Source organism: Carassius carassius, chromosome 20, assembly GCF_963082965.1.
Source record: "Carassius carassius chromosome 20, fCarCar2.1, whole genome shotgun sequence".
In the NCBI taxonomy this organism is placed as follows: Eukaryota; Metazoa; Chordata; class Actinopteri; order Cypriniformes; family Cyprinidae; genus Carassius; species Carassius carassius.
In genome coordinates this window covers 6,236,391-6,258,405 of record NC_081774.1, presented here as the reverse complement: position 1 = coordinate 6,258,405, position 22,015 = coordinate 6,236,391, and the positions used below count along the sequence as shown (strand labels likewise).

The 22,015-nt window shown below is 37.5% G+C and overlaps 2 protein-coding genes across 2 annotated transcripts; both read left to right on the top strand.

The window, feature by feature from the left end:
• The first annotated feature begins 7,275 nt into the window (after positions 1-7,275).
• On the top strand, positions 7,276-10,757 carry LOC132096971 (prolyl 4-hydroxylase subunit alpha-1-like). Its single transcript, XM_059502651.1, has 10 exons — positions 7,276-7,288; positions 7,372-7,514; positions 7,622-7,798; positions 8,078-8,130; positions 8,323-8,419; positions 8,699-8,749; positions 10,114-10,146; positions 10,255-10,323; positions 10,409-10,505; positions 10,647-10,757. Exons 1-10 carry the CDS (start codon positions 7,276-7,278, stop codon positions 10,715-10,717), a joined length of 804 nt encoding a protein of 267 aa, XP_059358634.1. The 3' UTR covers positions 10,718-10,757.
• Positions 10,758-18,802: 8,045 nt separating this feature from the next.
• LOC132096970 (prolyl 4-hydroxylase subunit alpha-2-like) lies at positions 18,803-21,125 on the top strand. Its single transcript, XM_059502650.1, has 5 exons — positions 18,803-19,094; positions 19,183-19,392; positions 19,498-19,631; positions 19,732-19,793; positions 20,999-21,125. The coding sequence occupies exons 1-5, from the start codon at positions 18,803-18,805 to the stop codon at positions 21,123-21,125; spliced, it is 825 nt and encodes a 274-aa protein (XP_059358633.1).
• The last annotated feature ends 890 nt before the right edge of the window (positions 21,126-22,015 follow it).

Sequence of the window (22,015 nt, the reverse complement as noted above, 5' to 3'; positions counted from 1 at the left end):
TAAAATGCCTTAAAAATGAATACAGTAATGGTCAGGCTCACTCTGAATACATGTGATTTGAAAGAATGAGCTGACCTATAAAGGACTGCTTTTTACATGAATGTTGGAAAATGGGAAAAAGTGCAAGTGCAACAATTGAGTTTGATGTTTTGGGTGATTCTGGTTTTATTTTTTTTTGTCCAAAACTATACAGTACAATGCCTTGAAAATGAATACAGTGAAAGTCAGGGTCACTCTGAATACATATGATTTGAAAGAATTAGCTAACACATAAAGGAACACTTATGTATGTAGGAAACTGGGACAGTGCAATTGCTAGGATGAATTCTATTTTGTTAAACACAAACACACACACACACACACATATATATATATATATATATATATATATATATATATATATATGTACATATACACATACTCAAACATGAAGAAAACAATGAATGAATATCATTAATATTATCATCATTATCATTAATAAACGATTTATAATAATTAATGTACAATGCAAACGTTTATATACAAAAATTAAGTATTTAAAAACGAAAATTTTAAAAACAAAAGTATAAAACGAAACCGGTGTAAGACAGCTTCTTTTCATGCATTTTGACTGCTCTGAGTACCCATACCGTAAGTGCATGATTACACGCGCAAGAGAAAAAAAAAGTGCGGCTGGCTTGACCGTGTATTTTCAAAGCGCGGCTGGCTTGACCGCAGTTGTATTTTGAGGCTTCAGAGTGCCGCGAAACGAACATTTGCATACAGTAATGTTACATAAAAAAATACGACTCTTTAAACCATACTTACTTTTCTGAGACGACAAATGTAATTGTACACATTAAGCCAATGAATACGAATATTTTACTTACCAAAGTTGTATTCTGTTAAAATATCCAAACTTTGTGAAGAAGCTTACTAGTATGGCCGACCACCGTATTCTGTCTGCATCTGCAACAGCCTTCAGGAGGATGACGAGATCTCGCGATAAGTGATGTTGAGAACGTGATATTGCTATTGAATTGAGTTAACACATTTTTTTTAATTTAGAGGACAAATAATCTAGTTGTGTCAACTTTCAAACTAGTTGAGACACTGAAAACTTAAAATTTTTAGTTGAATGAACAAATTCAGTAACTGCAAGTTGTGTCAACATAAAAAAATTCATTGAAACAACTAAACTGCTAAATAATTTTTTACAGTGTATGTGAAAGTAATGTAAATAATAATTGTAATATAAAATAAAAAAGTGTTCATTCATCTAACATTTAATTCACAGTTTGAAAGGTAGACAGCATGTACTCCACTTATGGACTTGCAGAACACTAACTGTTTGAAAACTCAGAAGTTGTGCTCAGAATCCGTATTGAGACGCAGGGCAGACTGGTTCATCTTGATCTCTCAAAAACGTGTAAACAACAGCTCTCAGGTTCGGCAGTGTTCAGTTTACTTGGGTGTCTTGTATAATTTACTCTCCTTGGAAACTTTTTAAAGAAGCAAACAAAATTAATTAAAGGCATGTGATATAACAGGACCAGTAAAACTTTTATCAAAATAATATTCACTAATAATATGCAAGTCATATGAAATTCATACTACAGCATACTAATTTATGCTGCACGCAGAAATTGTAACTACTGTATAAATATATTTTAAAAATATCCTGTTTATAGTAAATGTGATTAGATGTAGCAATATTTGATTGATTCAAAGTCAAAAAGATTTTTTCAGAATAATCTTTTAGGAACTCATTATATGGGCTCAGTAACACACAGAAAATATGATGAAGTAATCTTTAATTTCACTTTTAATTTCTGCATTAGTCATGGATAAGATTTCCATGTTGTACTGGCGTGATTGTTGGTGCAGCCTCCAGCAACAATACAACAAAAAGAACGCTATGCCAGTAAAGTTTGACCCGTTGTTAGGCAATATTAGAACAGGCCTTGATAATTATAATAAATCTCCAATTGGTCAATGTGAAATTACATTTATTCATTTAGCTGACGCTTTTATCCAAAGTGACTTACAATTGCTATATATATATGTCAGAGGTCGCACGCCTCTGGAGCAACTAGGAGTTAAGTGTCTTGCTCAGGGACACATTGGTGTCTCACAGTGGATTCAAACCCGGGTCTCTCACACCAAAGGCATGTGTCTTATCCACTGCGCCAACACCACCCACCAAATTATATTGATATAGCTATATAACTAATTATATAGAAGAAACAAAAATATATTGTGAAATGTCATGACTGTCATGATGTCACATTTTTGAGGAATTTGATGTATTTCTGCTTCCTTTGGTCCCTGTGTTTCATCTTTATTCCTTTGGTTGTCTTAATTACTATGCCCTGCCTGTTTAGTTACTCATTTGTTAACAGATTAGCAAATGTGTATACATAGTCCTCAGTTTTCAGTCATAGTTTGTTTTTGACTATACTACAAGTTGATTCACTGTGTTTTGTGGTTCTTGTTAGATGGTAAAGTCTTATGGTTCTCCAGTGCTCCTGTGTTTTTTAATTTGTTTATACAAATCACTTCAGTGATTGGAATCTGCCTCTACTTTCTTTTTTCCCCCAACTAGCTTGCCGACTCTTGAGAGCTCATTCATGTGAAGTTTCACTTTTGTTTTTCATAAAATAGTAAGCTGAATACACAGGCAAATACAGGTGTGTCTCTGTTTCTCTGTAAATGTAAATGGTCTGTAAATGGTCTGTAGTTCAATTTCATTTCAGGGTACACATACACAACTTGTGTTTTGAGATAGCCTACTGAAGGTTTGATAATGGCGATAAAGGAACTGACATTTGTGGTGTGTTTTTGGACTGTCTGCTCTGCTGGACATGAAGTCTTCTCATCAACAGGTTATTAATTGTATTTAATTTCAGTATCAAAATGCTATATATTTTATTCATTTTAATTGTAAATAATTCAATGTTATTGTGTTCTATCCATATTTGTCTAACTAATGTTTTACACTGTTACTTTGACAAGCTGTTTTTTTTTTGTATTCATTTGTGAGACACTAAAACTCAACACTCATACAAACATTATAGTTGTAGATTTTAACTTATTAAATTATTGTTTAAACAACATTAACTCTTTTTGTTTAGTTTTTTTTATTTCTTAAGTCTTTTTCATTATACTTCTAATGAAAAAAAAAATACATATAATAATAATAACAGTGTTGGGGAGTAACTAGTTACATGTAACGGCGTTACGTAATTTAATTACAAAATTAATGTAACTGTAATTAGTTACAGTTACTAAGAAAAAATGAGTAATTAAATTACAGTTACTTATGAAATTTTTAACGATTACAAAGGGGATTACATTTGAATATTTACACACATCCACATACAGATTTAACTGATTTCTTTCCCAAATTGCACTGACTTTTCTGAGACATACCGCCCTAATAATTTCCGGGATGCGGAAATACAGTCTGGTTCGTAGAATCCAGTCATAAAAACGGAATGCCTAACGCGGACGGAATATGCCACATTTTGGATGACTAAATCAAAAGTAGGTCAGTTCACTTGAATCAAAACATGACATCGACTAGTGTCTGTGAATATTAAGCCCCAAAAATGCAATATATGACCCGCACATTCTGCGTGTCTGTGGAAATCAGGCGCGGACTGGACACCGGGAGAACCGGGACAATTCCCGGATTTTGCCCGCTATTTTAATATCATTATTGTATAATTGCCTTCCGAATGTACTAAAGCGATCATTTGCGAATCCGCCGTTTGATAATTAAATCTCGAATAAATCAGGAAGTGTTAGTCATGACTCGCGCGCTCTCCGCGCCTCCGCCAAATGGTTTGGATCAGACTCAGAGTAATCAATGCGAGAGAGAGAGAGAGAGAGAGAGAGAGAGAGAGAGAGAGTGAGAGTGAGAGTGAGAGAGTGGACTGCTGGAGCAGAGAAGCAGAACTACTGTTCAGGGTTTCAGGTCAGTTTCATCTGTAAAGATGCTTTTTTTTCTTTGTTTTTTAATTTAATTAATCAAGCAGCAGCACGTTGCTCATCAGTCATCACTCAAAATACTATAAAGGACATCATTATTATCAGTTGTAATGTTACAGTAGTAATTTAGCTGAAAACCAATCAGATTTTTTTTATAGGTTTAGGGGGAGCTACGGACAGACAACAACACAACCCTTGCGAAAATTAACGTTTTAATATATTTCTATAAATCCAGAGAAAAAAGTTAATATTGTTTAACTGTGGTAACCAAAAATTTAAAATGATTTTACAAATTGAGTTATTTAAAAATAAATACAAATCCATTTGCAAAAAACAAAACAAAAAAAAAAAGGTTATTGTATATAGGCTAAAAAAAGCATGGTCAATTTTTGTAAGGAAAACATGACTCGTGTACAGTATTAGGATTTTTCTATAAAGATATTGTAGTATTGTAGAGTATTGTATTGTAAAGTATAGTTTTGTTCAATCTTGAGTATTAATGTCATGAGAGAGATGGATAACAGGGCAAAATAAAGAGACTGAAGAGAAAAATGGAAGTGAAGGTGCAGTTCAGGAGAGAACTTTTAATTATTTTGCATGTCCCCAAATTAAAGATTTAAACCTTTTTTATGTCAGGTCCATACAAAAAATAGTTTTGTCCGTGAATTTGTTTGTATGAGTTTGAATTTTCCAGTCTGAATTATTTTCCCAGTCCGCCCCTGCTGTAAATGAATGGCAAAGACATGGTTTCATTTACTACACATAGGCCTACTGAAGCTCGCAGTGTTTTCAACCTCTGCCGCCTCAATATAGGAGTACACGAGCACATAAACAATTTCTAGAACTGCTCTGTGTCACTTCATGTGCATTTTACTTATTTTGAGAAAACTATCATCATATCAGACAGCAGTTTAAAAAAAACACCAATGTTTCAGGAGTTTATTACACAGAATACGTCACATGCTTATTAGATAACTGTATTTGAGTTGATGTATATGCTTTTATTCATTATTCTTTAATTTTCACAAATTTAGAAAGTAATCAAAAAGTACTCAAAAGTAATTAGTTACATTACTTTAATAAAGTAATTGAAAAAGTTACACTACTATTACATTTTAAACAGGGTAACTTGTAATCTGTAACCTATTACATTTCCAAAGTAACCTTCCCAACACTGAATAATAATAATAATTCATTACATTTATATAGTGCTTTTTCTAGGCACTCAAATCGCTTTACATAGTCTGGGGGTATCTCCTCATCCACCACCAGTGTGCAGCATCTCAGATGTTCTTTGGTATTAAGTGCAGATTGTTTTATACTGTAGATAAAATTGCACAGCTTGTTGAGAAGAAGAAAGCCCTTCTGATGAGCTTCAGTCAGTACATTGATGCTGAAGAAAAGAATGTTGAGGCAATGAAGAGGTGAAGACACTTTCATTATTCACTATGTACAGTACCATTAAAATGGGGTCAAATGATGCTATTTAAAAGATCATTATTTTGTGTATTTGGTCTAACAAAATATGTTGACACTTTAATGTTCAAAAAACCTTATTTTCAAATACTGTAAATTATTGTAGGTCCTCTATGCCCTGCCTCTCTCAAACGCTTCGTTTTCTACAAAGCCCCTCCTTCAGACAAGTCTGCTCTGATTGGCCAACTGGCCCAGTGCATTGTGATTGGCCGAACACCACAAGCACACGTCAGAAATGTGACGCCCCTTTCCATAATCGCGAACTTTAGCTTTCAAAGTAAATATCAAGACAGTTACTAATGTCATTAGTTTTACCATCAGTTCAAACCCAAAATGGGAACAGAGTAGCATGACAGACACAGTGATGATGCAGTACACAAGCCGCAGTTAAGACAGCTGACTTGCTATGATTTCTGACAGGCTGTTTACTCTGCTGTACCCTTTTCTCTCTCTGACACACACACACACACACACACACGGCACGTCACTCTACGCTGAGCAAAACTCCACATTTGAACAGTCAATAGCAAATACTTAAACTAATAACAAAACATGCTTACCTTCGCTGATTCAGAAGCGCACGATTGTCATAGCAGAGTCAGAATTGACCCTTTTTTATTTTATTTTTTAATATCCTTTGTGCAGAAACAGCCTTGTACTCTCCTAAGTTCACAAAACTGTTGTCCATAAAATACGTTGAACAAATTCGAACATTTGGGTTGTGCTGTTCTGTTGTACACAAATCTTATGATTTCTCATTGCATCTACTTTCAGAAGGCCAAATAATATGCTTTTGCTTTCGAACAGAAACACAGCGTCTCAACACAGGCTTTACGGCTGCATCAGCACTACTGCGGTTCCTGAAACCATGCCTTCTTTCTTTGCGTGCACATTTAGGTGGCCTTAAGCAAATATTTCCACATTGTGACATAGACATGTGGGGTGTTTTAGTCTGGTCTGGATCAGCATTCGCTTTTAAGAAAGAATAAATCCTTTCATGGGAGACTTTGAGCTTTGGAACTCTGCAGATCTTATACATAAACAAACAGCTACATAACAAGAAATTGCATCATATAACCCCTTTAAACTCCAAGATTAAAAAGAATTTCATTTTATAGCAATTAATGTTTAACAATCTTATATATGGTGTTAAATTTAGGATTATGCAATTAAATGAATATTTTTAACAATACAACTTCTGATTAACCCCTATCATCAATCCAGTGCTCTTCAGAATCTTCTGCTTTTAAACTCTGACCCTGTGGACCCTGAGGAATTCACGAGGGACCCTATAGCAGCTTACAAACTACTTGGACAACTGAGAAATGAATTAATATATATTGTAAAATACATTCGACTGAGTTTTTATCAGTGTAATGAGTATCAGTATGAGTTGGAGTTCCTAGAGATCCCAGAGCGAGAGGACATAGATGGTGCCGCTTCAGGACTGATCAGACTGCAAGAGATCTACAAACTCTACCCAGAAGACATCATGAAGGGTGAACTGTCCACAGTATTGCACCAGTGCAGTTTCACTGAGATAGTTTCACTTTGTGTTTCTTTTAAAAATCAGCTTTGATCTGTTTTGATTTCACAGAAATGTCATTAAATGCAGATGAAGCCTGCAATGTTGGGTTGGTCGCTTATAACGAGGACAAATTCCAGCATGCCTTTCTCTGGTTCCTGTACAGTCTCAACACATTAGCAGAATACTCAACTACTAATAAGAAAGATTTGCTACATTATCTTAGTTACTCAGCTTATCGTTTTGGCAGCCAACCTGTGGCAATCTACTTCTGTCAACAGCTTCTAAATCTGGGTGAGCTCATGATCTCCTGGAGTTTAGTACTGATATGTTTATAAGGGAGGTTATCAGACAACTTTGAGATCAGATTATTTAAGTCTTAAACGTTTTTGCCTCAGATCCAACTAACAATGAAGTCAAAGTTCAGCTGAGCCTTTACAGACGCCATTACCTCCAGAGAACTTCAAACCCTGACATATTAACACTGAACATACAGTCAAGTAAATATGAGAGACTGTGCAGAGGAGAGATTGATAAGAGGGTAAGTGCAAAGGCTTAATTTTAAATGATTATTTGACATTAAATTACAAACAGTCAGTGTGAAGCTTTGTGTGTTGATTGGATGTTTATTATATTTGATCAAATAAGACCTCCAGGAGGCAGAGGGCGCTGTCCTGTAGGTACAGCACAGGTGGAGGAAACCCCAGACTGATGTATGCACCAGTGAAAGAGGAAGTGGAGTGGGACGAGCCTCGTATCATCAGATATCATGACATTATTTCAGACGGAGACATAAAGAATCTGAAGAATATCTCCAGACCTCTAGTGAATATCTAACACACATACAAACATATCAATAAAATATTTTATTGTTAATATTATTAGAATCTATTATCTTGTTAATACTTTTGATTATGTTTAAGTATGAGGGCATTTCTTTTAAAAGTTGGCTTGGCCATTTAATTCTAGTGAAGACAAATCCTGATGTAATGAACTGTAATGCTATTCTAGATAATTTTGTGCTCAAATACTTTTGGCTATCTAGTGTGCGTGTGTGTGTGTGTTTGTGTTGATATTCCATTTACTGTTCATGGCCTTCTGTAGCTTTCTAGGTCTTTGACTAGAGCGGGTGTATCAAAGATCCGTACTTCTCAAAGGTAATAACCCCCTTATCTTGCCTTAAAATTAACACTTGCATTACATTATAGGTATTTTTTTTAGTATTCATATCATTTTTTATAATTATTATTTGAAGAAAAATAGAAACACTTTACAATATGATTCATTTCAATAACATAAATTAAATCTTATTTTTAAGTGTTACTGAAAAAATATTTCCTTGTTTTCAGTGTTTCTCTAGATGAAGGCTACCCTGTGGTTGCTCGTGTCAGTCAGAGGATTGCAGACATCACAGGACTCTCCATGGAATCAGCTGAATACCTACAAGTACGGTAACAGTAAGAAAGAAATTAAATGTTCATGCGCAAGCAGCATATCTTTTCTTTACTGCCCAAACTAAATAAACTTCAGATAATAATAAATAAACTTCTGGCCTGTCCTTTAATATATATATATATATATATACTGTATATATATATATGTATATATATATATATATATATATATATTTATATATATATATATATATATATACTGTATATATATATATATATATATATATATATATATATATATATATATACTGTATATGCAATAATTCTCTAGGTTCAGAATTACGGGATTGGTGGCAGATATGAACCACATTATGATGCAAAGGTAAGATCATAAAGTTAACATACAGGTATACATAAATTTGTATAGACCAACACAGAATTTTCCATTGGTCCCCTTAGTAATTTCTTCATGGTGTGGGATTTATGAAAACGAAAAAGCCATCCAAACACCAAATACAAACGATTTTAAAACCCAAGATCCATTGAGAAAATATATATTTTTAAGATTTTCATATAAAAAATTATAAATACAAAAATGATAAATAAAAATAAATCACACATAATAAAACTAAAAATAAATAAAGTCTGTGGTTATCTCTGAAGAGACTCTGACATTGCTTTTTTCTTTTTTAAAGGGGTCATCAGAAGCCCATTTTCCACAAGTTGATATGATTCTTTAGGGTCTTAATGAAACGTCTGTAACATAATTTGGTTAAATTTCTCAAGGGTAGTGTAAAACAACACTTTTATCCCCTGCCAAAAATAGCTCTGTCTACAACAAGACGTTTTATTGCATGTCACTATAAATGCTTTAAAACTTTATCCGCATTCATCATAAAACTTGCTAATTAGCACATTATTTGGAAAGGCAAAGATTTATTAAAAATCCTTATAATCACTTCTGAATCAAATGATTCACGCAAACATGGACACATTTAGGTAGATCAGGGGTGCATTCCCTTCAAAAACAACCATAATCCACTGCGTCTTCAGCAGCTCAGATGTTGGGAGTAAATGATGACTGCTATGTTCATTATTACATCCAACAACAAAACAACTAAATAACGTAGGAGACATTCTTGTGTTCATATGTTCCTGCTGTGAAACAATGGCAGACTGTTCATATTCAGGGTGGGCCTAAGGTAAGACACCAGTCCAGTCTGTGCTGAAATGCTACAGTCAATCAAACAATCATGGGAGGGGTCTGTCAGTTTGACATCACACTGACAGGCATGTGAGATCGGCTCAATTTGAAAAAAGGGTAATGATTTAGCATGATTTAAAAAACATTTTAGGGTGGTTGTGTACACACATTGCCAACACAAATTTCAGTTCAACTTGAAAAAGTGCATGTCATATCAGATGACCCCTTTAAAACGTGTTTCATGTCACAACTGCATACTTTAATTACAAACAATTTTGTTGTTGGTGATGATGTTTAATACATAATATAATATTTGGCCTATCCACACTTTGCTGACTGATGAAATCACATATGCTTCTCTTTCTTCAAGTGTATTAACTAAGTTGACCTATTAATTAAATGGGCTCATGGCCCGAAAATGCTAATTAGGAGTAGGACTTCAAACTGAATAGCTCTATACTGTGAGAGCTTGATTAAATATTAACCGAATCATTGTAAGATGAAGTCATTGCAAGATAACTTAAGATTGTTTGATCACACAGGATAATGAAAGGATTGCTACATTCTTAATTTATGTAAGTGTTGATCTTGTCATAAGTCCAAATTTCATTATAAATACTATAGGCCCACATTATAAGGTAATTGTTTTACTATGAGCAATAAATCATGTTCTGTGACTGTAGATGAGTGATGTGGAGAAAGGGGGCGCCACCGTGTTCCCTAAAGTTGGAGTAGCACTGAAACCAAAAAAGGTAAATCATCAAATCACTTTTATATTAGGTATATTAATACGATTTAATACAGTTAAATTCATACTTCAGTTCTCTGGTTTTTAAGGGTTCAGCCGTGTTTTGGTACAACCTCCACAAGAATGGAAAAATGGATTTGAAAACAGAGCATGCTGGATGCCCTGTGTTAAGGGGTAACAAATGGGGTAGGTTTTTAAAGAACTTGGATTACTTTTATATTGTGTATCTTCTATAATGTGCATAAAATCATTATATGTCATAATGACTACATTTTATTTCAGTTTCATAAGACATTGGTTTATATATTTTTTCTGATGTCTTTTCAGTGGCTAATAAATGGATCCATGAGTTTGGACAGGAGTTCAGAAGACCATGTCCTTTGTCCTATGGGGAGTGAAAGACACTGAGACCATGGAGAATTAATATGTAGTGCATCTGTATAGAATTAACTGTTATATTTATCATATTTTTTTAGAGTAGGGCTGGACAATAATTCAATATCAATATGTATTGCAATATAATTTTTTTTCAACAAAGGTGAAATGATTTTTAAAGACATTTCCTATGTTTCGATATACATTACAAGTGTTTCCCATACATTGATTTATTTGTGGCGTTTGTCTTCATTGAATAAACATGAGCACTGCACATTTTAAAATCAAAACACGTTGTGGTCATTTTATATGAATTTATCTCTGAAGGGAAGGACTTTCTTCAGAAAAGTTTGGATGGCTTTTTTATTATATCTGATATCTGAGCATTCATGAGTGGAGCTGATTGTGGCACGGCTGACACAGAAGAGCGTAGGCAGTTTGAGTGCTGTGGTGAGACACAGAGGAGACTGTTGACAAAGACCTTGACAGTGTAACTTACTGTAATTGGCAGTCTATGGGACAGTCTCAAGTCTCCTGGTTTTCATCCAAAATATCTTAAATTGTTGTTCTGAAGAAAAAACGCAGCTGAAGATGAAGATGAAGCCCATGCATCACTTTCAGGTTGCTACATTCATAATCCTGTGAAAAGTTTTTGACTGTTGATGTAAGTAACGTGTTTAAATGTCGGTAATAATTTCACCACCAACAACAATCTGACTTAATATTCTAGTTTTCATGACTTAAAATGTATTATATAAAAACAATGAGTAATAATCCCAGGACTCTGCTGAGAGGCCACTGTGCTGCTTTTAATGCATTGTGTTTCCTTCTGCAGCATCAGTGAGCATTTGAACCTTCTGAAATGGTTGCATATGAGTCCCTCAGTGTGGATGGATCTTACAATCATGCAGTCATTGTTGGAAAGGGTTCAAATACACAAAAATGCTGAAAAACCACAGAATTTGTGGGACCTGACGGATTTTTCTGAAGAACAGCGGGCAGTTTAACTGTTCGGGACAAACTAAGGACTAGGGAACAACAATCACTAAACCATTATAAAAAATACATTCACAGCTGTGGATCATTCAGGTAACAAAACAGTATTAGAGTGAGTTTTGAACAAATTTTTGGATACCAAGGCAAAGTTACGTACCTAAGGTGCTCTCCACTCTGCTCAGAGCACAGGTCATTACACTCTCCACACTTCCTCCCTCTGAATAGGATAATGAGCTATCTCTGCTCTACCCGGTCAGAGTGCTGAGAATCTATATTGAGCGTTCCACCCGCTATAGGCAGTCGGAACAACTCTTTGTCTGCTTCGGTAACCAAACCAAAGGGCTCCAGGTCATGAAGCAAAGACTCTCTAGATGGATAGTAGACGCCATCCCGCTAGCACACTCTTCCTTGGGCCTTCAATGCTACATTGGAGTACAGGCCCACTCGACTAAGGGCATCGCCTTCATCTTGGGGATGGTCCAGCAGTGTGTCCATTATCACGTATCACGCTCATGCTCTTTGGGCATTAGTTCACCTGTCACCTCTTGGCCCATGGGTGTCAAAGTGACAGGAGTACTTTGGAACGATTAACCAGGCCGGGTGTGACCTCAAGGAGCTTAACCTGTCTTAGCCTTAACCAATAGATTGCTTATGGAAGTATGATATTTTAGTCGTTCTACTACATTATCTAGCAAGACACAGTATGAGTGTAGTATCGAAAGGGAACGTATAACATAACCTCGGTTCCCTGAAATACAGAAGCGAGTACTGCGTTGCTTGCTGTGCTATGTAGATATATGAGTCAGTCATCACTCACCTGAGAATCCTGTGGCAAACACCTGCTTAAGTAGCCAGAGCGCCTCGCACATTCTGGCAGGCTTGTTGAGCTTCGCCGCCATAGGCTCGTTCAGCTATGCTGCCTAGCCGTTGGTTCCTTTTTTTATACACTGCAAGAAACCACTGGCCATGTAGTTTCAATGTGTGATTTAAAAAGGCTTCAGTTCAGGAGAAAAAAAGGCTTTTTCCCATCCTAGCAAGATGCAGTACTCATTCCCGTATCTCAGTGAACCGAGGTTACGTTAAGTAACCAAGTATGTTTTTGAGGAAAACATTCCATGGTTTTTCTTTATATAGTGGACTTCAGTGGGATTCACTGGGTGGAAGGTACAAATCTTCAGTGCAGGCTCTAAACATTCTACAGGATCCTAGCTGAGGAAGAAGGGTCTTATCTAGCAAAACAATCTGCCATTTTCTAAAAAAAAGAATACAAATTATATACTTTTTAATCCAGTTCATCCACAATGACTAAATCAATCATTTATTTGTGGACCTTGCCTTATACAAAGAGGCATTGTCATGTTAGAATATAAAAGGGTCCTGTCCAAAATGTTGCTATAAAATTAGAAGCACACAATTCTCTAAAATATAATTACAATCTGAAACTAAAAAAGACAGAGGTCGCTGTAACTCTAAAACCGCCAGCGGGTAATTTTAACACGCACATGACAGCTGTTTTTATATGCAGGGTGCACATGAGTGGTCTGCAGGTCCGCATGCGCGACCAAAATAAAAAATGCGTAATATAAATATGTACTGACAGCGCATTTGCGTACCGATATAGTTGACAGCTGTTAATGCACAATAACCATTTTAGATCACAAACTGTACTAAATAAGTTTTATTTTCAACCTGAAAGCATAAATCTAGGCTATGCATACCGTTTCAATGCACAATACAAAACTGTGAAATTCATCCACTGACGTTCTTTAATCAGCAGCACTAAATCCGGAAGCGCGTATACTTACTTGCCGGCAACCCGCCAAAATAAAAGCCTGCTGATTTTAAGTTTGAATATGATGAAACATCTCGGTTACGGAATAGGGAACGAGATGCTGCAGTGACGTTACCGTATGGGAACACCTCTCGGGGGGACGAATGTCTGAAGCCCTATACCATCCCGCCAATCCTATTGGCCAAATAGCGCTTGGCACCGCCCCACACATACGTACGCATCGTATACCTGCGTGCCACGCGCTATTTCGCTCAGATTTCATGAACTGAAGAAGAATGCTATCAAGGTATGGAACAGCCGGGACCGCAGCATCTCGTTCCCTATTCAGGGAACCGTGGTTACATACGTAACCGAGATGTTCCCTTTCATAGGTCACTTCGATGCTGCGGTGACGTCACCGTATGGGAACCCTATACCATAACACCTGACGTACCTGATAGCTGGGATCCAAGGAAGCATCTGCTCAAGCAGAGAGAACCCGGGAGCCAGGAGCCGTCCTCACATCCAGATTGTAAAACTTGATAAAAGTGCTCGGTGAGGACCATCCTGCCGCAGCACAGATATCATCCATCAAGATCCACTGAAAAAAGCTTGTGAAGAAGCCACTGCTCTCGTGGAATGAGCTCTAACTCCTAATGGCGAAGCGAGTCCGCGTGCCTCATAGGATAAAGATATTGCCTCCACCAGCCAATGGGACATGCATTGCTTTGTGACAGCATGGCCTTTATTCTTGTGTCCGAAACAGACAAACAGCTGGTCAGACTCACGCCATGGGGCTGTTCGATCAAGTCTTTAGCGCTCTGACAGGGCAAAGACTCAGATCTCCTGACCCCGCCTCTGCAGGGGGTAAAGCTTCCAAGACCACTTGTTGAAAGCGAAAAGGGTTAGAAGCGACCTTAGGGACATAATTAGGCCTCGGTCGCAGCAATACTTTCACAGAGCCTGGTGCAAATTCCATGCACGAGGGTGAAACAGAAAGAGCCTGTAAATCCCCAACTCTCTTGAGGGAGGATAAAGCCACAAGAAGAACTGTCTTTAGAGTCAGGATTTTATCCGGTATAGTTTCCAAGGGCTCAAACGGATGCCCTGATAAACCTTGCAACACAATGGATAAATCCCATGAAGGAACTCGCACAGGGCGGAAAGGCCTCAGCCGTCGCGCACCCTGTATAAAACGAGAAACCAGCGGATGACGGCCCACTGAAGCACCATCTATATATACGTGGTTAGCTGAAATGGCTGCCACGTAAACTTTCAGAGTGGCTGGCGCTACTCCATCAGAGAAACGGTCCTGAAGGAACTCCAGTACTGAAGCCACTGGGCAGTAAACTGGATCCATATTACGAATTCCACACCAGGCCGTAAACAGTTTCCATTTGAAAGCATATAAGCGTCTCGTAGAAGCTGCTCTAGAATTCATTATATTCATTATAGTCTCGGTGGTTTCAACAGAAAGACCGGGACATATTAACTCTCTCCGCTCAGAGGCCACGCCCACAGCTTCCATAGATCTGGCCTTGGGTGCCAAATCATTCCCTGTGCTTGCGATAGTAAATCCTGTCTGAGGGGAATCTCCCATGGAGAGCCCGCTAACAGACTGACCAGGTCCGCAAACCACGGCTGTGTGGGCCACCACGGAGCCACCAGCAGCAGCTGCTCCACTCTGTCCAGCCGTATCCTGGATAACACCGCTGGAATTAGACGAATCGGGGGAAAAGCATACAAGCTGGTTTTGGGCCAATTGTTAGCTAACGCATCCAAGCCCAGGGGCGATGGAGGGCATAGGGACAAACCAAAGCGGGCAATGCGTAGTCATTCTCGTCACGAATAAGTCCACTCTTGCTTCTCCAAATATCTGCCATAAGAGGCTCACCGTTTGGGGGTGCAACCTTCATTCCCCCTGCTCCAGAGTCTGTCTGGATAGCAAATCCGCTCCCAAGTTCAAACGTCCGGGGACATGAACTGCTCGGATCGACAGAAATCTGTTCTGAGACCAATGAAGAATATTTCTCGCCAGCCTCCACAGGGGGCGAGAGCGTAATCCTCCATGATGATTCAGATACGACACAACCGCTATGTTGTCAGACCTGAGCAGTAAATGACGGCCGATCAGCAGATTCGAGAAGTACTGGAGAGCTAGAAAAACCGCCAGTAATTCCAACCTGTTTATATGCCAACTGCGTTGTGTCGCCGTCCTTACTCCGTGAGCTGGGCACCCTTGACAAACAGCTCCCCAACCGGTCAAAGACGCATCTGTTGTGACAGTCTCTCGTGAAGCACAAATCCCCAGCCGAACTCCAGCTAGAAGGAATTCGGTTGACATCCACTGTCTTATTGACATAACACACCTCCGTGTCACCTAAATCGTCCGATGCGGAAGACAACGGGGTGAAATGTTCCGACTTTTCATCCACCACTGAAAGGGGCGCATATGAAGTAAGCCCAGACGGATTACAGGGGATGCCGTTGCCATTAGACCTAAAGTCTGAGGCACAAGCTCACCGTCACTGTGCGACCCGCTTTGAAGCGACGCACGCATGACGCGTGAGACTGAGCGCGGGAGAGATAATCTTGCTGTCATTCCGCGAGAGTCCAAGTCTATTCCCAGAAAGGTTATCCGTTGAGAGGGAATTAAAACACTCTTCTGGAAATTTGTGCATAAGCCCAGGCTGTTTAGATAATTCAGCACAAGATCCCGGTGAGAGTGTGCTTGAGTCTGCGATTGTGCTAACACCAGCCAATCGTCTAAGTAATTCAACACGCGAATGCCCTGGAGCCGCAACGAGGCCAGAGCTGCGTCCATGCATTTTGAAAAAGTTCGGGGAGCCAGAGCTAAGCCAAAGGGAAGAACGCGGTATTGATATGCTTTGCGCTTTACTAATCTGAGGAACAGATTCTTTTTCGGTACAACAAAATAGCGGCTATAAAAACCTGACTCCATCTGAGAGGGGTGTACTTCCTCTATAGCCCCTTTGCTCAGCAGAGCTGACATCTCCTGTGTCAGTACTCTAAGCCGCAGGCCATCACAGTGGGGGCAAGAGGAAAGGCTGCCTGTGCGTGATGTAAGCCCAAGCACACTACGCACCTTTCATGAGAGTCTCCCTTCGTGATGAACCTGGTACATGGTTCCTTACACTTCCAAAAATTCATCGCGCCCGCGAAGAGGAGTTAACACTGCTTGGAGAAAACCGCTGAGAACGCGAGATGATTCCTAGGGCACAGATGATTCGCTTTCCTGAAGGAAATGAAATCTGAGCGAAACTGCGCGCGGCACCCAGGTATACGATGTGTACGCATGCTTGGGGTGGTGCCAAGCACTATTTGGCCAATAGGATTGGCGGGATGGTATAGGGCTTCAGACATTTGTCACACCGAGAGGTGTTCCCATACGGTGACGTCACCGCAGCATCGAAGTGACATGTGAAAGGGAAACGCTTTTGTTTATTTATTTTTAGACGCTTTTTTCCAAAGCGACTTAAAATTGGGGAATACATAAAGCGATTCTTCTTAAAGAGGCAAACAAAGTAGTAGGAAATATTAGCATTTTATTTTTAAGTTTATTTACTATAAAATAAATGCATTTGTATTTAATACTAGGACTGCTTTTTATTTTTAATAATATCACACACTATTATTTAGTTTATTTACTATTATTATTATTTTTTAAACGAAATAAAGTGTAATAATATTATAACTATTATTAATTAATTTTTTATAGTTGCATTTAATGGGTCACGCTATATCCAGTGTGAGGACCAAACCAAATCTCCAGGTTCTCTTATGAGAACCAGGCTGAAAAAATTATGTGCACCCCTGTTTATATGGCTAAAGAACATATTATTTCACTGTATTATTCTAGAGTGTATAATGCTTAAGTGTCTAGAGTCATGAAATTGTTATGTCTCGTCATCAACTATATTTTTGTCCTGTTGTTTTATGTTCAAGTATTTTTTATGCAGGCAACACTATTCACTGATCATAAAGGTCAGTATTAAGCTAAACAAGCCTGCACTGACATCGATAATTAGAAGGGAGTAAAAGTAAAAGTAAATATAACAAATATATTAAGATAACCTATGTTATTTAAATTACTAAAATAGCCTATGAGCAATTAATAATTCACCACATTGCATAGGATGAAGCCATGACAAATTCAAACACACAGCTTCACCTAATTAATTATTATTTTGTTTAGTTATATCATTTGTACTTTGAAATATACAAGAAGAACACCAATAAACTTTGGGTTTACAATACATGATAGAAATGGCAAAGCAAAAATTAAGTAATTAATCAAAATTTTGAACAATAATGAGTAACATTAGGATAAAATGGCTTAATATGAAATATTGATCGCTGTCAGATGCTGAACAGCCATGGGTAAAATTTACCCCGTGGCGGTTCTGGTGTTAAACATTAAGATTTGTTCTCATGGAAATGAATAGTCAAACCTGTTCATTAGAAGGAGGTGTCCCAATACTTTTGGCAATATTGTAAAGTTTCACTTTTGTTTTTGATCTCAGAAAACTGGTTTGCTGAGAAACTGTAAGGTGGACAGACACAGGTGTGTCTCTAAAAAGATGCAAATGAATTACCTGCATTTTAGCTCAGTTTCACTTTAAGATATAAATGCACAAGTTGCATTTTAAGGTATTAAAGAATTTGATCATGGACATAAAGGAACTGACATTTGTGATGTGTTTTTGGATTGTCTGTACTGCTGGGCATGAATTCTTTTCATCAACAGGTTATTATATTCTATTTGATATTAGTTTTTATTGTAATAGTGTTACACCCATATATCTCTAACTAATGTTTTTACATTGTTGCTATGACAAGTTGACTGTATGTATACATTTGTGAGACTTTTGAGTAAACAAGTAGCATAGCACAGTTTTTGGGGACATTTTTAATCCGACTATATTAACTCTCTCTTTGGTTTCTTTTGTAATAACCCTTTTCATTATAACTTTTTCATACTTTTTTCAAAATGAATGATATAAATGTATTAATACATAACAAATGCTCAATGACAGTCAAGTGTAGATTGTTTTTTAGATCAAATTGCACAGCTTTTTAAGAAGAAGAACAGCCTTCTGATGAGCTTCAGTCAGTGCATTGCTGCTGAAGAAAATGATGTGGAGATGAACAGGTGAAAACCTTTTCATTATTACCTATACAATTAATCTCCCAGATTAATGTTTATTTACTATTATTATTATTAAAAAGTATTCCATTTTACAACAGTTGATGTTACAAACTTTTATGTGTTTTAGAACAAAGATTATGCTATAAAAAGATTTTAACACTACAACTTTCGATGAACCCCTGTCTTCAATCCAGTGGTCTTCAGAATTTTCTGCTTTCATACTTTGACCCTGAGGACCCTGAAGAAATCATAAGAGACCCTGTGGCAGCTTACAAACTCCTCAGACGACTGAGAAATGATTTGATACATATTGTAGAAAACATCCATCCGAGTCTTCAGTGTGTAGAGTATCATGATGAGTTGAAGACAAAGATCCCACAGCGGGAGAATTTGAATGGTGCAGCTTCAGGACTGATCAGACTGCAAGAGATCTACAGACTCTACCCAGAAGACATCACAAGTGGTGAGAAATCTGCAGATGCAGTTTCACAGAGAGATTTCCACTTTTTATTTCTTTCAAAAATCAGTTTAAATCTGTTTTGATTTCACAGAAACGTCTCTAAATGCAGATGAAGCTTACCATGTGGGGTTGGTTGCTTATAATGAGGACAAATTTCAACATGCCTTTCTCTGGTTTCTGCATAGTTTGAATAGATTAACGGCATACTCAAGCACTATGGAGGAAGAACTGCTTCACTACTTTATTTTCTCAGCCTATGATTTTGGCAGCCTACCTGAAACCTTTTATCTGGGTGAGCTTAGTCCTGAAGTTTAATATTAACCTTGTTATATTTTTGGTTGCCAAACAGTTTTATCAAATTGTTGTGATTCAAGAAATCAATTCAAAATTCAATTTTTTGCCTCAGATCCAACTAATGAAGTCAGACTTCGGCTGAATAGACTCCTTCACTTCCTGAGAACTTCAAACCCTGACATATTCACACTGAACATACAGTCAAGTAAATATGAGAGGCTGTGCAGAGGAGAGATTGATGAGAGGGTTAGTGCAAAGTCTCAAATTTAATTTTTAAATTTTTATTACAAACAGTCAATGCAAATCTTTGTGCGTTATTGGATGTTTATTATATTTTATAAAACAGACCACCAGGAGGCAGAGAGCGCTGTCCTGTAGGTACAGCACAGGTGGAGGAAACCCCAGACTGATGTATGCATGGACATGTATAGAAGGCTAGATGGCTCAAGGCGGAGTCAGCTGTGTCGTCACTTGGCGGCCATCTTAGGTCAGGAGACTGCGCTGCTGCTCCCTGCTGCTGTGGACGGAAGGTGAGTGACATACGCCAACTAAAATGCTCGTAACTTGCTGAATTCTTGACGGATTTACAAACGGTTTGGTTTATTACAAACCTTATTAACGTGGCTATGATTTGTGCTGATGCCGATGTTTAAATTGTAGCTTCACGTTTTGAGAAACGCTTAACATTGCAGCGTCGCTGTGTGTTTCATGGCTGCCCTCTACTCTAAAGTGATACCACAGTCGACATTTTCAATTATTAACAGGTTTCCTGAGACCAACAACGTTTCTTGACAACCTAATCTTTTGTCTAAATGTCATTTTGTGGATGTGGTTGTATTTATTTGCTGGCTAGCAGTGAAGAGGTCGTAAGTGAGTCACCAAGCAATTGTAAATTGGTGGGAGAGGCAGGGTTAGTCTTTCGTTTCAACATAGCTTTGAGTTACACATGATTTCCAAGTGGTTTGGTTTCTTTAAAACATCTTTACATTTGGATTACTTTGTTGGTTTTTTGTTTACAGAACTTCTGATTACGCTTGTGGAAAATGCCTGATTTTTGTGCCGCCTACGGCTGCACCAACGCACGGAGCCTCCAAACCAGAACGCGTGGGATCACCTTTCACAAGTAAGAAAAGAAAATATTATGACTATTATTAGGATACTTAGTAATACAAGTTCTGCTAGGAATAGTGTAACTGAGACAACATTACAAGATTGGCTACATATATTTGCATACTTGCAGTACATAGAATCAAAATGATAATATATTTGATACTGTATTTTAGTCCATACCCTCAATGTTGCCAAAATGTTACCTAGTACTTTACCTGTCTAGTCTACTTAATATACTATTTTCTTAATAAACTCCGTGGCTATAATTTTTCACAAGTATGCAGTTAAATAGCCGCATCCCTGAAGTTTATGACACACCAAGCCGTTTGAAAATCGGTTGAAAATTGAGCAAAATATAGTTATTTCAGCACTACATGCACAATAGACTTTAATGTTATAACTGGACGAGCGGTCCTGTCCTTAGATGGCCGCCGTGTGACGTCGTCGGGTCCCATTGGCTCTCAGCGCCGGTAAGCTATCTAGCCTTTCTATACATGTCTATGGATGTATGCACCAGTGAAAGAGGAAGTGGAGTGGGACGAGCCTCGTATCATCAGATATCATATTATTATTTCAGACAGAGAGATAGAGATCCTGAAAAATATCTCCAGACCTCTAGTGAATATCTAACACACCTACATAAAGTAACACTAACATATTTAATTGTTGTTGTGAGTATATTCAAAATGTTTTTTGTTTTTTTGTTTTTGTCAATGATTTTTTTAATGTACTATTCAATGGGCAAAAGTATGTGGACAGTGGAAGCTGTGGCTAATGCTCATGATTTTTAAATTAAATGTGGCAAGTATGTGTTCACATACTTTTAGCAATGTACACTATATAATTTTGTATGTGACTGTTTATTCCTATTTGTGACCTAGCTTTCTAGATCAGAGGTTTTTCAAGATGGACGGTGTGCAGTCTCACAAGGCCGTGTTTCTCAAAGGTTTAATAAATATTTTATAAGATCTCCTCATTAAAGGGATAGTCATCAAGATGTCAAGTAAAATATTTTTCTTTGAATACCAAAAACATTTGGTCACAAACTTATTATGCAAAGAAAATTCATCACTGTATTTTCAGTGTTTCTCTAAAACATTCCCCTGTGGATGCTCGTGTCAGTCAGAGGATTGCAGACGCTACTGGACTCTCCATGGAAACAGCTGAACCTCTGCATGTAAGTCATGTTACGAGATCCAATTATGATCATGCACAAGCAGCGTATGTTTTCTGTTTTCTGTTTCTGTTCTCTAAATTATCACACTTGAGTTCTTATTATACATATGTTTTATAAAATATTAAGAGTGTTAACAGTTCAGTTTCAACTGGAAATTTCTAATTCAATAGTGATGCAATAATTTTCCAGGTTCAGAATTATGGAATTGGTGGCAGATATGGACCACATTATGATGCATTGGTAAGTTCACTTAACTGAAATTCAGGCATGACATTAATTTGTTGACCTAAACAGAATTCATCATGGGTTACCTTAGATTTTTTTTATGGGTTTTATTCATTTA